The sequence below is a fragment of the Kogia breviceps genome, chromosome 11 (genome assembly GCF_026419965.1).
Source record: "Kogia breviceps isolate mKogBre1 chromosome 11, mKogBre1 haplotype 1, whole genome shotgun sequence".
Lineage (NCBI taxonomy): Eukaryota > Metazoa > Chordata > Mammalia > Artiodactyla > Physeteridae > Kogia > Kogia breviceps.
Genome location: NC_081320.1, coordinates 77,877,905 through 77,895,458, shown reverse-complemented (window position 1 = coordinate 77,895,458; position 17,554 = coordinate 77,877,905). Strand labels below are relative to the sequence as shown.

The following is a 17,554-nucleotide window of genomic DNA, read 5'->3' as shown; positions in this document are numbered from 1 at the left end:
CCTTGCTTTAGCAGGCGGATTCTCAACCACTGCGCCACCAGGGAAGCCCCCCTTAGGACTATTTTATTCTCTTTCTCTATCATTGTATCTATACCCCTGACATTGTCCATTTTCTCTTTAAAAGTGACTTTGCAAACTGTTGTCTGCTCTTAGCTTTCTCAAAGTCATATTACTGGCATTTTTACTTGGATGCCCTGTCGTCACTCTTCATTGAAGATCTTAAAAGGAGAACTTATCTTTCCTTCAATCAAATTTTATAACTTTCTGTATTTTCTTAATTTTAAACAACTTTTCTCTGTCTTAAAATCTTCACATTTTATTTAACTCCCGCTTCATCTAGTATACCTGCCTGGTCAGTGCTAGGTCCTATCAGTGCTGCCTTCATACGGGGATTCTCCTCCCCATTATTCTCCTCAGTTCCCATAGCTCAATCAGTCTTCCTCGCCTCTTGTTCTCCCCCTTCCAGTTCTTAATGTGGTGCATAACCAGATTGATCCTCCCCAAGTGTGTGTTTAGATATATCTTTCCCTTACACAAAACCTCAGTGGCTAAAGTCCAGCTTCTTTTGCTTTGTTATTTCAGTCAGTGTCTTGTTTTTATCTCAAATTCTTATTCTTTGTTGTTTCTGTAACACCCTGATTTGGAAATCTCTATCCTGAATCAGTCCAAATTTATATCATCTCAGGGATACTTTTGCTGCTGAGTGCTACTTGAGAAAAATATGCAGCTGTTCAGTTTAATTTCACAATAAAGGCATAGTATTCCCACCTCAACTGGGCCTTCATAATTGCCCTTTTTTTTTTTTCTTCTTCCCTAGTTAGTGTTGTCCGTGGTGGAAGGAAAATTGGGGCTAGAAAAATTTCGAGTTGCCAGTATGTAAATATACTTTGAAACCTTAAAAATGGCTGCAAGTGTGTAGTTGTCTTATCTTGCTTATATGTCTTCTACTTCTAACAACCAAAGTTTAGGCTCTGTAAAATCAGAAATCATATAGTTGGTCCTCCACATCCACAGGGGATTGGTTCCAGGATCCCCTGCAAATACCAAAATCCACAGATGCTCAAGTCCCTTAGATAAAATGGCCTAGTACAGTCAGCTCTTTTTATCCAGCTGTGTCCTCCTTATTTTACACATTGCTTTTACATTGTTACTGTTGAGCACAGTGCCTTGTTCCATAAATGTTGGTTAATTTTCAAAGTCAGCTATTGACACAACTGATTTTCAAAGCCCTTGGTATGAGATTTGAGGTCATTTCTCTCCCACTAGAAATTTATAAACTAAAACTTAATGTTTGTAAACAACCAACCACTCTCTGTTAACATCTCTATATCCTTCCCTAAATGGCAGTATGGAGTAATACAAAGTTATGTTCTCTCTCTAGATCTTTTTTTTCATTTGCTTACATTTTTAAAAATTCTTATGATTAAATTATTTATAAGGTGTAAGCCAAGCATTACTTGAGGCAATGAGTATGAAACATTTCAAACGTTTTACATAGGGCCTAGTTTTTATTCACTAAAATAGCAGTGGTTTTATTTTAATTTATGGACTGTCTCTCAAAAATTTTAGTTAGAGGCAGCATGTATTACAAGTCAAGATGTTATTCTCTTTAATTCAAAACTATATATAGCAAATGACTGGTGACCTCTAAGTCATTAGTAATGCTGTTTTTGTTACAGACGTTGGGGCATTGGTAGGGTCTATGAGTGTGCTACTCAGTACTCAGGACTCAGCAGCATCAGTTACTTTGAGGTTAGAGATTTGTGCCAACTTTGTTCACTGCCTGTTAGAGCAGCTAGCTTAAGGAAGGTCTTAATAAATATTTGTAGACCTAATGCTTTGGGTTTTGTTTTGAACTCAGTTGTTCCCTCCAATGATGTTGTGCTAGTATCCCAGGGTTTACAGTTCTAACATCACTCATTTTCCCCTGCGTAGCGTCACACTGCTCAGCTCCGAGAAGAGCTGCTGAAACTTCCCTGTCCTGAAGACTTGGACCCTGACGCCGATGATGCCTCGGAGATGTGCAGTGCCACAGCGGGTGCTGAGGAGACTCTAATGCATGATCAGGTCAAACCCAGCAGCAGTAAAGAACTCCCCAGTGACTTCAAATTGTGAGCTGCATTGATATGGACTTCATAGATGCGCAGAGGCTTTGAAGCACAAGCCAAATATGTCAATATTTGTATGTAAGAAACTAATTATGTAATAGGTAATGAAACTGAAACTATACTACACCCTTAAGGAGATCCAGTTTAATTCAAGGTGATCTTTTATTTACCTGTACAAGAGTGTAAACTTTTTTGTGCTTTTATTTTTCAATTGTGAGAACCACTGATTGGTATGTTCAACAAATTTGTGTATACAAAGAAATGGATAAATCACTGATTATATAAGGGAAACTACCTTAGGAAAGAATGTTTACTGAATTTTTTTTTTTTTTTTTTTTTTTTACTGTAGAGTGAAGGGTTGTTAACAAAGAATATATATTGGTCATTCTTACAACTACTATTTAAAGTCAGCAACTTTTCACTGAATTTGATAGATTTTATGTTTGGCCATATCTTCATGCTCATATTTGATTTCTGAAGACCTCCTACATACACTTCAATAAAAGTTAAATGGACATACGCCCTCTTTTTTGATTTACTGGTACATTTTTTAAATGATAAATCTGCCATAAAATGCATTATAGCTGGAGACTTGCACTTGTATGGATAAATTTATTACATTCAACGTATTTAATTTTATGCTTTCTAAAATTCTAAGATGCAGAAAAATAAATGAACATGATTTTATTCTATGCCAATATTTGGGCCTGTGAATGTATCTGTTATTTGAATTTAAGTATATGAAGAGGAATGGTCAATTTGAAAAGTCACTCTAAACTGAGTTTTTCCTAAAGGGCTCCTTTCTTCCTGGACTATCTGGTTTTATTACTAACGTCACATGTATGTGTTAAACATTGAGGCTCTGTAGAGCAGAGAGGATGTACCTCTCTGGTGCTGTTACAGTACATTCTGTACTTGCCATATAGGCTCATTTTCATGCAAATTCTTCCTAGAGCCAAATAAATAAAGACTTAGGTGTATTGGTATGTCTTGTTTCTAAAACAGTTTGCCATGGTGTGAAATGCTATTTCTACAAAGAATTGGACACTTTCAAGAGCTACTCACGGGAAAGGGAAGGCTTTTTTTTTTTTTTTTTTAACATCTTTATTGGAGTATAATTGTTTTACAATAGTGTGTTAGTTTTTCCTTTACAACAAACTGAATCAGTTATACATATACATATGTTCCCATATCTCTTGGGAAGGCTATTTTTTTCAAGACCAGTTATCACAAAGGAAGAGCTAAGGTGATTCTTGATAGTGTCTATATAAAATTAACTGGTGTGTGGAAACCGTGAATCTGGAGCTGACCTGAAGGAGAAGCTGTATCCTGAACAGTGAGTTACTCTCTGAAGGAAAAGGGGAACTAGGGATCGTGATACTCTCTCAACAAGGTACAGAGCTCCTTAAAGTGAATAAAGTGTGTGACCAGGAAATCAAAGGTTCCAAAACACATGGCATTAGGTCTAGTGGGTGATAAGTTACACAAGCATGACAAAATCGAGTCAGTTTATGAGAAAGCAGAGTCAGTTAAATGTTACAGACCTGCTACCTTATATCTCAGTATAAAATTATCAGCAATAAGTAGTAAAAGGACAGTCATCAGTCCTCTAGGCCTTTTGTTTTTTGGTCTGTCAGGGTCCTGTCAGGGATAGATGATAAAAGCTTCTATCCAAGTATATTGTTTACCTCCAATTTGGGATTTTATTTTTGATCATTAAAATAAGGTAAGGTCATTTTCCCCATTTCACACCATTAGTCCTCAGAAAACTTTATAAAAGCGAAGTAACAATATGAGTACTATAAGTTCCAGTTCATGTTTTTTAAAAACCAAGGCCTAAAGTTTGAATTTGAGACTTTGGTCTAATTTGGTTCCACCTGGAATCTAGACTTTATAACAACAAACATTTGAGCACTCACTTTGTACTAGGTACAGGTTCCTGCACTTGAGGATTGAATGACAAACATGAAAACATAATGTCAGTGCAAAATGGTAAGTTCTCTGATATTGTTATTTACAGGGCATATTGGGAGCACAGAGGAGGGACACCTACCTCAGCAAAATATTGATGGGCACTGAGGTGATATGGTCAGGAAGAGCTTCCTAAAGGAAGATATCCTGGACTTCCCTGGTGGCGTAGTGGCTAAGAATCTGCCTGCCAATGCAGAGGACATGGGTTTGATCCCTGGTCTGGGAAGATCCCACATGCCTTAGAGCAACAAAGCCCGTGCGCCAGAGCTACTGAGCTTGCATTCTAGAGCCTGTGAGCCACAGCTACTGAGCCTGCATTCCACAACTACTGAAGCCCGTGCGCCTGGAGCCCGTGCTCCACAGCAAGAGAAGCCACTGCCATGTGTAGCCCGTGCACTGCAATGAGTAGCCCCCGCTCGCCACAGCCAGAGAAAGCCCACGCGCAGCGACAAGGACCCAATGCCGCCAAAACAAAAACAAAAACAAAAAAGGAAGATATCCTGAGTCTGGAAGGGTGAGGATAAATAAGTTAGCCAGGCAGAAAGAAGTTATTCCAGATACAAGAGAGCAAAAAGGAGAGCTTGAGTTAATGGTACCATGTTCGATACTATTGGACTTTAAGAGGCAAAGTGTGGGGATAGTTGAATGGGTGCGATGTGGGCTGTGGTGTCAGGAAGATAGGAGGGGTTGGGTCACGGAAGAACTTGGTTGTCCTGTTAAGGAGCTTTGACACCCTGTAGGTGATGGAGGGTTGTCCAGTAGCTTTAATTAGAGGAGCAACCTGGTCAGATGGTGTTTCAGGAAGATCATTCTGCCAACTGTTGGGTGGCAAGGAGGTCAGTAGAGAGCCCACACTAGAGTCAAGGTGGTGGCCATAAACTAGGACAATGAAGGGGTGGAGAGGAAGGGACAGGTGATAGAACTTGGGGAAATATATATGAGAATATATGAGAATAACTTCAGGATGTTTACAGGTTGAGGAGCCAGGGGAGAAGGGTGAGCGTGAAGGCCTTGGAGAAGGCTGGAGCAGATGCCAGCAGACGTGGGATGGCCTAGGTCCAAGAGCACGTGTGGAAATCAGTAAATCCAATGGGTCAGTTCATAAAACTATTAATTATGAGGTTGTGATCTTAAAGAGAAGTACAAAAATAAACTGCTTAGTTAACATTTTAGTGTTAAGACCAGTATCCCCGAAGTCAGACAAATGTAGAAAGTACTGTAAACATTTTTTTTCTATTTTTCTTTTTTTTTTTTTTGGCTGCACCCGCTGCTTGTGGGATCTTAGTTCCCCAACAAGAGATCGAACCCGGGCCCTCAGCAGGCAGTGAGAATGCAGGAGTCCTAACTACTGGACATCTAGGGAATTCCCAACATTTTTTTCTTTGATGTTCTATAATTTGGTTTACTTAGGGTAAGATGGGTGAGGTGAAATATTCTAGTTAGTGTGTCAAACTGTGGTGAAGGGCCAAGGTTTTTGCCATTGCCAACTGGTCGCAGTCTGTGGACTGTGGCTTGAGCGGCCCTGTACTAAATAACTCAAATGAGGGTTGGTTCCTAGCTAGGCATTGCTGACTGGCCGTTTATTCCTTAAACCAAAGCTAATTATTTAGTAGACAAATTTCTACAGTTACATTTTTTTTAACCATATTACATACTTTTCCACAATTAAGAGTTAATACTCTGGGGCTTCCCTGGTGGTGCAGTGGTTGAGAGTCTGCCTGCCGATGCAGGGGACACGGGTTCATGCCCCGGTCCGGGAAGATCCCACATGCCGCAGAGCGGCTGGGCCAGTGAGTCATGGCTTCTGAGCCTGCGCGTCCGGAGCCTGTGCTCCGCAACGGAGAGGCCACAACAGTGAGAGGCCCGCGTACTGCAAAAAAAAAAAAAAGAAAAAGAAAAGTTAATACTCTGGTTCGTCTGTGAGATTGGTTAGACCAAAAGATTTCAAGGAAGAAGCAGATATGGCTGCTGGATCAGCATAGAGATGGGAACAGACGCAGTTGCAGACCTTGGTGGAGCTAGATACTCAGCTGGAGCAGACAGCCAGGGTACAAGAGGACTGGAATGAGGAGCCCGGGCCAAGCTACTGCACTGGTGTTTCAGTCTTAGACAAGATGGTCAGAACATGACAGGGCCTCGGGTTCATTTGGTTTCAGTAATACTAAGCTTTTTCAGTTTGGTTTTTCTCTTTTATGATAGTTATACTCTATAATGAATAGCTCACTAAAGAAAATTGGGAAAATACTGAAAAATACAACATGTGAAATTAAAACAATTAATTTTCTGATATCTTTCTTCATAGTCTATTTTCTATACTTCTCTTTTCTATATAATTGGTATATTGTATGAACAATTTTATCACCTTTTTAACAATATGTTATACACTTTTTATCATGAAGAAAATTAATGGCGGGACTTACCTGGTGGCGCAGTGGTTAAGAATCCGCCTGCCAATGAATAGGACATGGGTTTAAGCCTTGGTCCGGGAAGACCCCACATGCCATGGAGCAGCTGAGCCCCTGTGTCACAACTACTGAACCTGTGCTCTAGAGCCCATAAGCCACGACTACTGAGCCAGCGTGCGACGACTACTGAAGCCCACCCACCTAGAGCCTGTGCTCTGCAATGAGAGAAGCCACCTCAATGAGAAGCCCGCACACCGCAAGGAAGAGTAGCCCCCGCTCACTGCAACTAGAGAAAGCCCGCGTGCAGCAACAAAGACCCAACGCAGCCAAAAATAAATAAATACATTTATTTTTTAAAAAATTAATGACTGCATGATATGAATGTAGTTAAGTAATCCCTGACTGTTGGACATTTAAGCTATTTCTATTTTGCTAATTATAAATAATGCTCTAATAACCATGGTCTATATCTTTTATTTCCTTATGATAAAGCCTAGAATTATTAGGTCAAAGGGTTTAATATTTAATGACTAATTGCTTTCCAGAGAGATTGTATTGATATCACACTTCCAGGTTCAGTTAACGTTCCTATTCCCTGGCCAGCATTGGGGATTATAACTTTTTAATCTGGAATTTTTATGTATCATCATTAAACATGCTTTAGTCTGCTTTTGTTTTCAACATTGTTCATATCAATATTTATTAGCCATTTGTTTATACCTTTTCCCCATTTTTTTGTATTGTCTTAGGATGTTTTAATATAAATGAGCTACTTGCGTGGTAGAATATTTTTTATCATATTTGTATGTGTTTTTTCCAGATGCCCTTTAACTTTTAATTTTTCTCATAGAAGTTTTTTGTTTGTTTTAATTTGGCTGCATTGGGTCTTAGTTGTGGCACGCGGGGGATCTTCATTGTGGTGCATGGGCTTCTCTCTAGTGGTGGCATGTGGGTTCAGTAGTTGTGGTGTGTGGGCTTAGTTGCCCTGTGGCATGTGGGATCTTAGTTCCCTGACCAGTGATTGAACCTACGTCCCCTGCATTGGAAGGTGGACTCTTAACCACTGGACCACTAGGGAAGTCCCTCACAGAAGTTTTAAATTATCATGAAATCATCTATTGATTTTTTTCTTTGTGATTTTAATTACTTTTTTACTCTTTTTCAGAACTGCCCTCTACAAAGACGAAAGAATCATATATATTTTCTAACTAGGATTGGTTTTGGTGTTGGTGTAAACCTGTCTGGAGCTAAATTGGAACAGGCCTAAAAGCTCTCTGCTTCCCATCCCCTCCAGAGCCCAGCAAGGTGGTAAGAATGTAGGGGCCACATGCTTGAGTTGGAAGGTGCACACCAGGTTGAAAGGAAGCTCTTTCCTCTTTTTCTCTTCAAAATCTGTCCAATTTCCAGCAGCCATCCTCCTTTTTCTCAGCTTCTAGTCTCCTGATTCTTCAAACTAAAGGAGCTGACAGCCCTCTGAACTTATGCATTTCCTGGGCAGAAGAGGCATCCTCTGGGCTTCTTCCCTCAGCCCCTGGATGCGATCCTGTAGTGATCCCATGGGCTCCACCAAAAGACTGGTTTTCCCTGCTTTATTCATATGTGTCCCTCCTCAGGTTGCACCAGCTATGTTTTCCAGTGCAGGAAGAGATTGCAACAGGCCACCATTTTGATCGTGTTTTAGTTTTACTCACTTGGAGCTTCTCCAAGGAGGGAATGCCCAGTCCAGCTATGTCAGCTGCAGGTTGCCCTGGGTCACTGGGCAGCACACAGCCTCTGGTTAAGTATCTCTGCCTAGTGGGGTGCCTAGGAGAGTAATTGATCTTCTCCACCTCCCTGGCCTCTCTTTTCCAAGGGCTAGGTCACAAGGGTAGACACAGGATCTCCCTCATCCTCGCCACCCCCTCCCCTTCTGTTCCTTCCTGTTGTTTCTCCCTAGGCTTTCTATAGGTTTTGTTCTTTGATTTATCTCTTCCTCTTTTCACCTTGTCATCTGCAAAATTGGCAAACCTAGCCCCAGAGCACCTCCCACTTCTCTGGAGCCATTATCATTATTTAGAGGGACCAGCTAGAGCTCCTTTAGCTTGTTGGTGCCCCTTTTCTACAAGTGGCTATCCTTGTTATCTTGGCTCTGGCTATATAAGGTTTTTTTGACCAGTTGGCTCTTGTAATTGCTCTGAGGCAAGGCTAAGCATTGGCTACTGATTTAAAGGATATGCTTTATCTGGCAATGGTTCTTCAACATGTACCATGTTATTGAGGTAATACTCCAAAAGTACAGACTAACATTTTCAATATTTGTACAAAAAGAAAGATTTATAATTTTCTAGGAATAGTTAATCTGGACTCTTCTGTGTTCATAATCTTCCTGTGTTTATCCTATATTACCTATAGAGATTCTCTGATCAGAGGTATTATTTTTAATAATTTCTTGAATTATACATAGTCTAGGTATTCTAATGTCTAGATCAGCTCTAATCTGATCCTACATAAGAGCTGCAGTACCTTCTGTCTGGAAGCAAATCCTAAAACTGTAGGTGTTGTGTCCCATAGAATAAAGAAGTATTCTTCTACTAATGATCCCAAAACACCAATCATAGGTTAGGATATAGGCTCATTAGAGATTCTTACTACTTGAATGCTTCTATTAAACCAATGTAAATAAAGTTCATTTCGTTTCAACCTCTTTACAATTTACTGTATACCCTCAAATTTGTCTTTCATTATCTTTTTCCCCCCACACACTGGCCCAAGAAGTTCCTCTCTTTTTTTCTTAAGAAAAGTGAACTTGCTTTCCTTTTTGCTTTTCAGCCAACTTTAAAATTGTTCACAGCAAGATTTTATGTTCTACAGTAGTGGGAATGAGGTAGATAAAATGGCACTATATCAACAAGAATTATCATCCCATTATTATAGATAATTCTCCTTGGGAGTTTAGAGGAAGGACAGAATATTTTTGGGTGCTAATATCTCTTGGAGTGGCACCATTGGACCGATTTTGGACACTTGTCCTTTTGTTTTTTAGGCAATGTGGATCGATGTTTCTTTCAATGGACCCTCTGCTTGTAATCTATACCATTATCCTTATATGTAGGCCCCCAAGTCTTAAAGAAGAAAGGCTCATTTTGTTGTTTTGTAGAGAGAGACATAAATTATATGGATTTCTCACTTGTTTGCTTTCTAAGACTATCTGGAAATATCTAACTACACAGTGGATATTTTTTAACCTAGCAATTTCATGTATTATTTCTAACTGAATTCAATAATTCATGCTTGAGCCCATTTATAAAAGAGGGTATTAGGCTCCCTTTATCTCACCTTGAGTCTACTCTAGAATATTGGCTGAAACTTTCTTAAAGTCTTTTTTAAATCTGTATTTCATAATTTTGAAACTTTAGGTTTTAAGTTTAATCCAACCTTAACAGAAAGGCTTCTGAACTTACTTTATGTAGTGTGTTTTTATTTTTAAATTTTACATAGAGGCTTTATTGAAATCTTTTTTTTATAAAATATTTTTCTTTTTATTTAGTTATTTATTTATTTTTTATTTATTTATTTTTGGCTGTGTTGGGTCTTCATTGCTGTGCACAGACTCTCTAGTTGCGGCGAGCGGGGGTTACTCTTTGTTGCAGTGCGCGGGCTTCTCATTGCGGTGGCTTCTCTTGTTGCCAAGCACGGGCTCTACGTGCACGGGCTTCAGTAGTTGTGGCACTCGGTCTCAGTAGTTGTGGCTCGTGGGCTCTAGAGCGCAGGCTCAGTAGTTGTGGCGCACGGGCTTAGCTCTTCTACAGCATGTGGGATCTTCCTGGACCAGGGCTTGAACCTGTGTCGCCTGCATTGGCAGGCGGATTCTTAACCACTGTGCCACCAGGAAAGCCCCAAATCTTTTTTTACCCTGCTATTCTGAAACTTTTTTTTTCCATCTGAGTCTAACAGTTAATTGAACTAATTGATACAGAGCTATAGTCCAGGATTGTAACCTATCTCAAATATCTTGTCCCTTTATCTGTTTTCCTGAAGTTGGTGAAAATCCTTAATTATAGTCCTTTACTTGACTCTTGATGATAGTTTAACTTCAAATTTAACTTCAAATCTGTCTTTCTGTCCTAGCAGTTTTACAATGTACTTGTCTTTCTGTTTGATTAGTTTTTGTTTTTAGATTTTCTTTCTGTATTACACAAAAAGATATTTATTTAAAATGAGAAAAGAGACCCTAATCAATTAAAATGCCACAAACATAAAATGCAGAAAAATAAATTAATTTAATAAATTAATTGACAGATACATCTTTATAATACTTTTTCCTTACGTATTTTGGCTGCAGTTTTTTTTTTTCCTGTTTTGTTTTGGGTTTTTTTGCGGTATGCGGGCCTCTCACTGTTGTGGCTGCTCCCGTTGCGGAGCACAGGCTCCGGACGCGCAGGCTCAGCGGCCATGGCTCACGGGCCCAGCCGCTCCTCGGCATGTGGGATCTTCCGGACCGCGGCACGAACCTATGTCCCCTGCATTGGCAGGCGGACTCTCCGCCACTGTGCCACCAGGGAAGCCCTGGCTGCATTTTTTTAAAAAATCTTTTTGTTTTGTTTCTTTTTCTTGCTTGTAATCTTTTGATTACCTCTTCATAGGACCACATTTTTTGTAATATTTTCTATGATTGAATAGAAAGAGAATTCATTATTTCTTCCTGCATGGTTGAACAAACTTTGCTTTTTATTATTGATGGTAGGGATGCATAAAACATACAACTTCTCCCATGGACATATATACTGTTTATAGTATTCCAAAAGGTTTGGGGCCCACCAACACATAAATTTTGTATTCTGTGATTCCCATCAAAAAAGAAAAGAACATGATGGATTTATAATGATATCCATACTCAGTGTAAAAATCAAGTATATTCCTGATAGGAGTGGATTTCCATTTTGGCCAAGCATTGATGAGGATTGATTCTTCTCACAATTTTAGATTAGTCTGATTACTGGAAGAATTTTACATAGATAGCTTCTGGTTGTGGGCATTTCAAATCTTGTTTCTCTTCTATTACCCACCTACCTCTCGTGTTGAGCACCACAGGACTCATTCATTCATTTCATTCTAGGATGTCCAGCCTTCAGTTTTGTTTCATGGTAGGTCAGTACAGAGGCTGTAGGAATATTCCTGGAAGCCAGTTCCTACACTGAAGTGGTTAGCAATATCCACAGAAAGGACGGCATACTATATAAATCTATCTCACCAAACCAAAATTAAACACATCCCCAACTTCCTGGATCCCCCAGATTACCACAGCCACTCCAAAGCCACCTGAGTAGAGGGGACCTTTATCTCTGTGCAAGGTACAATAGACCTAACTGATAGATATGAAAGTATCTTTTTTTTGGCCACGCCACACAGATTGCAGGATTTTAGTTACCCAACCATAGGTTGAACCCATGCCTCCCACAGTGGAAGTGCAGAGTCCTAACCACTGGACCACCAGGAAATTCCCAAAAGTATCATTTTTTTAAAAAAGTTGTATTAAGATATATTTCACATAGCATACAATTTAACCATTTGAAGTGTAAAATTCAGTGGTATTTAGTATATTCATAGATATGTGCAAACATCACCACAATTTTAGAATATGTTCATCATCTCAAGAAGAAACCCCATATCTCTTAGCTGTCCTGTCCTCTCCCCTTGTCCCCTCACCAGCCCTAAACCATCATTAACCTACTTTCCTATTACGTATTGCAAATTTTATGCAATCTTAGGATCCGGTCACTACATTGTTAGGACGTTCCCAGAGTCTTGAGAGGGGCCATAAAACTTAAGCTACATTAGCTTTGTGGTTTATCTGCCTCTGTACCTTTATTCTGCCAGAATCTGTACATTCAATTCCCTATCGTTCACAGAGTTGATTGGATCTTACTACAGTATGTGTGTGTGTTTTGTGAAAATTCTGTGGGTAAAGAGAAAAATCAGGTAAATTTGGATTTGGAAAATCAGGTAAAGCTGAATAAAACAAGAGAGTAACTCAAAGAGGATAGGATTCAGAAGGTTACAAAGTCTTTGAGACTGTCTCTTTTAAAAAATGTTTAATTTATTTATTTAATTTATTTATTTTTGGCTGTGTCAGGTCTTTTTTTTTAACATCTTTATTGGAGTATAATTGCTTTACATTGTTATGTTAGTTGCTGCTGTATAACAAAGTGAATCAGCTATACGTATACATATATGCCCATATCCCCTCCCTCTTGTGTCTCCCTCCCTGTCCCACCCCTCTAGGTGGTCGCAAAGCACCGAGCTGATATCCTGTGCTATGCAGGTGCTTCCCACTAGCTAGCTGTTTTACATTTGGTAGTGTATATATGTCAATGGCACTCTCTCACTTCGTCTCAGCTTACCCTTCCCCCTTCCCGTGTCCTCAGGTCCATTCTCTACGTCTGTGTCTTCATTCCTGTCCTGCCCCTGGGTTCTTCAGAACCATATATATATTTTTAAGATACCATATATACGTGGTAGCATACGGTATTTGTTTTTCTCTTTCTGACTTACTACACTCTGTATGACAGACTCTTAAGTCCATCCACCTCACTACAAATAACTCAATTTCATTTCTTTTGATGGCTGAGTAATGTTCCATTGTATATAGATGCCACATCTTCTTTATCAGTTCATCTGTTGATGGACACTTAGGTTGCTTCCATGTCCTAGTATTGTAAATAAAGCTGCAGTGAACATTGTGGTACATGACTCTTTTTGAATTATGGTTTTCTCAGGGGATATGCCCAGTAGTGGGATTGCTGGGTCATATGGTAGTTCTATTTTTAGTTTTTTAAGGAACCTCCACACTGTTCTCCATAGTGGCTGTATCAATTTACATTCCCACCAACAGTGCAAGAGGGTTCCCTTTTCTCCACACCCTTTCCACCATTTAGTGTTTGTAGATATTTTGATGGTGGCCATTCTGACTGGTGTGAGGTGGTACCTCATTGTAGTTTTAATTTTCATTTCTCTAATGATTAATGATGTTGAACATTCTTTCATGTGTTTGTTGGCAATCTGTATATCTTCTTTGGAGAAATGTCTATTTAGTTCTTCTGCCCATTTTTGGATTGGGTTGTTTTTTTGTTATTGAGCTGCATGGGTTGCTTATAAATTTTGGATATTAATCCTTTGTCAGTTGCTTCATTTGCAACTATTTTCTCCCATTCTGAGGGTTGTCTTTTGGTCTTGTTTATGGTATCCTTTGCTGTGCAAAAGCTTTTAAGTTTCATTAGGTCCCATTTGTTTATTTTTGTTTTCATTTCCATTTCTGTAGGAGGTGGGTCAAAAAGGATCTTGCTGTGATTTATGTCACAGAGTGTTCTGCCTATGTTTTCCTCCAAGAGTTTGATAGTGTCTGGCCTTACATTTAGGTCTTTCATCCATGTTGAGTTTTTTTTTTTTTTTTTTTTGTTTAAACCAAATCATATGTTGTTTGGGGTCAAGAATTTGCAGTAAGAGAATGATCTCTCAATGTGGATAGGTCCTTTATAATTTATTTATTTATTTTGGCTGTGTTGGGTCTTCGTTTCTGTGCGAGGGCTTTCTCCAGTTGCGGCGAGCGGGGCCCACTCTTCATCGCGGTGCGCGGGCCTCTCACTGTCACGGCCTCTCCCTTTGTGGAGCACAGACTCCAGACGCGCAGACTCAGTAGCCGTGGCTCACGGGCCTAGCTGCTCCACGGCACGTGGGATCCTCCCAGACCAGGGCTCGAACCCGTGTCCCCTGCATCGGCAAGCGGACTCTCAACCACTGCGCCACCAGCAAAGCCCTATGTTGAGTTTTTTTGTGTGGATGGTGTTAGGGAGTGTTCTAATTTCATTCTTTTACATGTAGCTGTCCAGTTTTCCCAGCACCACTTATTGAAGAGGGTATTTTTTCTCCATTATATATTCTTCCCTCCCTTATCAAAAATAAGGTGACTATATGTGTGTTGGTTTATCTCTGGGCTTTCTATCCTGTTCCATTCATCTATATTTATTTTTTTTTGCCAGTACCATACTGTCTTGATTGCTGTAGATTTCTAGTATAGTCTGTAGTCAGGGAGCCTGATCCCTCCAGCTCCATTTTTCTTTCAGAAGATTGCTTTGCCTATTCGGGGTCTTTTGTGTTTCCATACAAAAAATTGTGCAATTTTTTGTTCTAGTTCTGTGAAGAATGCCAGTGGTAGTTTGATGGGGATTTACACTGAATCTGTAGATTGCTTTGGGTAGTAGAGTCATTTTCACAGTGTTGATTCTTCCAATCCAAGAACATGGTACCTCTCTCCATCTGTTTGTATCATCTTTAATTTCTTTCATCAGTGTCTTATAGTTTTCTGCATTACAGGTCTTTTGTCTCCTTAGGTAGGTTTATTCCTAGGTATTTTATTCTTTTTGTTGCAATGGTAAATGGGAGTGTTTCCTTAATTTCTCTTTCAGATTTTTCATCATTAGTGTATGGGAATGCAAGAGATTTCTGTGCATTAATTTTCATCTCTGATTGCTGTGGCTAAAACTTCCAAAACTATGTTGAATAATAGTGGTGAGAGTGGGCATCCCTGTCTTGTTCCTGATCTTAGTGGAAATGGTTTCAGTTTCTCACCACTGCGAACAATATTGGCTGTGGGTTTGTCATATATGGCCTTTATTATGTTGAGGTAAGTTCCCTCTATGCCTGTTTTCTGGAGAGTTTTTATCATAAATGGGTATTGAATTTTGTTGAAAGCTTTTTCTGCATCTATTGAGATGATCATATGGTTTTTATCCTTCAGTTTGTTAATATGGTTTATCACATTGATTGATGTGCTTATATTGAAGAATCCTTGCATTCCTGGGATAAATCCCACTTGATCATGGTGTATGATCCTTTTAATGTGTTGCTGGATTGTGTTTGCTAGTATTTGGTTGAGGATTTTTCCATCCATGCTCATTAGTGATATTGGTATGTAATTTTCTGTTTTTGTGACATCTTTTTCTGGTTTTGGTATCAAGGTGATGGTTGACTCATAGAATGAGTTTGGGAGTGTTCCTCCCTCTGCTATATTTTGGAAGAGTTGAGAAAGATAGGTGTTAACTCTTCTCTAAATGTTTGATAGAATTAGCCTGTGAAGCCATCTGGTCCCGGGCTTCTGTTTGTTGGAAGTTTGTTTGTTTTTCTTTTTTTTTTTTTTGCATTATGCGGACCTCTCACCTTTGTGGCCTCTCCCGTTGTGGAGCCCAGGTTCCGGATGCGCAGGCTCAGCAGCCATGGCTCACAGGCCTAGCCGCTCCGCAGCATGTGGGATCCTCCCTGACCGGGGCATGAACCCGTGTTCCCTGCATCGGCAGGCGGACTCCCAACCACTGCGCCACCAGGGAAGCCCTGTTGGAAGATTTTTAATCACAGTTTCAATTCCAGTGCTTGTGATTGGTCTGTTTATATTATCTATTTCTTCCTGGTTTAGTCTTGGAAGGTTGTGCTTTTCTAAGAATTTGTCCATTTCTTCCAGGTTGGCCATTTTATTGGCATATAATTGCTTGTAGTAATCTCTCATGATCCTTTGTATTTCTGCAGTGTCAGTTGTTACTTCTCCTTTTTCGTTTCTAATTCTATTCGAGTCTTCTCCCTTTTTTCTTAATGAGTCTGGTTAATGGTTTATCAATTTTGTTTATCTTCTTAAGGAATCAACCAGCTTTTAGTTTTATTGATCTTTGCTATTGTTTTCTTCATTTCTTTTTCATTTATTTCTTGTCTGATCTTTATGATTTCTTTCCTTCTGCTAACTTGGAGGATTTTTTTGTTCTTCTTTCTCTGATTGCTTTAGGTGTAAGGTTAGGTTGTTTATTTGAGATGTTTCTTGTTTCTTGAGGTAGGATTGTATTGCTATAAACTTCCCTGTTAGAACTGCTTTTGCTGCATCTCATAGGTTTTGGGCCGTAGTGTTTTCATTGTCATTTGTTTCTAGGTATTTTTTTATTTCCTCTTTGATTTCTTCAGTGATCTCTTGGTTATTTAGTAGTGTATTGTTTAACCTCCATGTGTTTGTATTTTTTACAGATTTTTTCCTGTAATTGATATCTAGTCTGATAGCATTGTGGTTGGAAAAGGTACTTGATATGATTTCAATTTTCTTAAATTTACCAAGGCTTACTTTGTGACACAAGATATGATTTATCCTGGAGAATGTTGCATGAGCACTTGAGAAGAAAGTGTATTCTGTTGTTTTGGGATGGAATGTCTTATAAATATCAATGAAGTCCATCTTGTTTAATGTGGCATTCAAAGCTTGTGTTTCCTGGGCTTCCCTGGTGGTGCAGTGGTTGAGAGTCTGCCTGCCAATGCAGGGGACACGGGTTCGAGCCCTGATCTGGGAATATCTCACATGCCACAGAGCAGCTAAGCCCATGCACCACAACTAGTGAGCCTGTGCTCTAGAGCCTGCGAACCACAACTAATGAAGCCCACGCACCTGGAGCCCGTGCTGTGCAACAAGAGAAGCCACCACAAGGAGAAGCCCACACACCACAATGAAGAGTAGGTCCTGCTCGCTGCAACTAGAGAAAGCACGGGCAGCAACAAAGACCCAGCACAGCCAAAAATAAATAAATAAAATTTATTTTTAAAAATAAAGTCTGTTTTTCCTTATTTATTTTCATTTTGGTTGATCTGTCCGTTGGTGAAAGTGGGGTGTTAAAGTCCCTTACTATTATTGTGTTACTGTCAGTTTCCCCTTTTATGACTGTTAGCATTTGACTTATGTATTGAGGTGCTCCTATGTTGGGTACATAAACATTTAAAATTGTTATATCTTCTTCTTCGATTGATCCCTTGATCATTATGTAGTGTCCTTCTTTGTCTCTTGTAATAGTCTTTATTTTAAAGTCTGTTTTGTCTGATATGAGTATTGCTACTCCAGCTTTCTTTTGATTTCCCTTTGCATAGGATATCTTTTTCCATCCCCTCACTTTCAGTCTGTATGTTTCCCTAGGTCTGAAGTGCGTCTGTTATAGACAGCATATATATGGGTCTTGTTTTTGTATCCATTCAGCCAGTCTGTGTCTTTTGGTTGGAGCATTTAATCCATTTACA

At 39.5% G+C, this 17,554-nt stretch overlaps 1 protein-coding gene across 11 annotated transcripts in view; it reads left to right on the top strand.

The window, feature by feature from the left end:
- Positions 1-3,094, top strand: part of BIRC6 (baculoviral IAP repeat containing 6) — a 239,633-nt gene extending 236,539 nt beyond the window's left edge. For all 11 annotated transcript variants that reach the window (XM_067007850.1, XM_067007847.1, XM_059078733.2 and 8 more), the window contains one exon: positions 1,936-3,094. In XM_067007850.1, coding sequence (XP_066863951.1) covers positions 1,936-2,115 — 180 coding nt within the window. In that variant the 3' untranslated portion in view covers positions 2,116-3,094. The remainder of the gene's footprint in view (positions 1-1,935) is intronic.
- Positions 3,095-17,554: the final 14,460 nt, after the last annotated feature.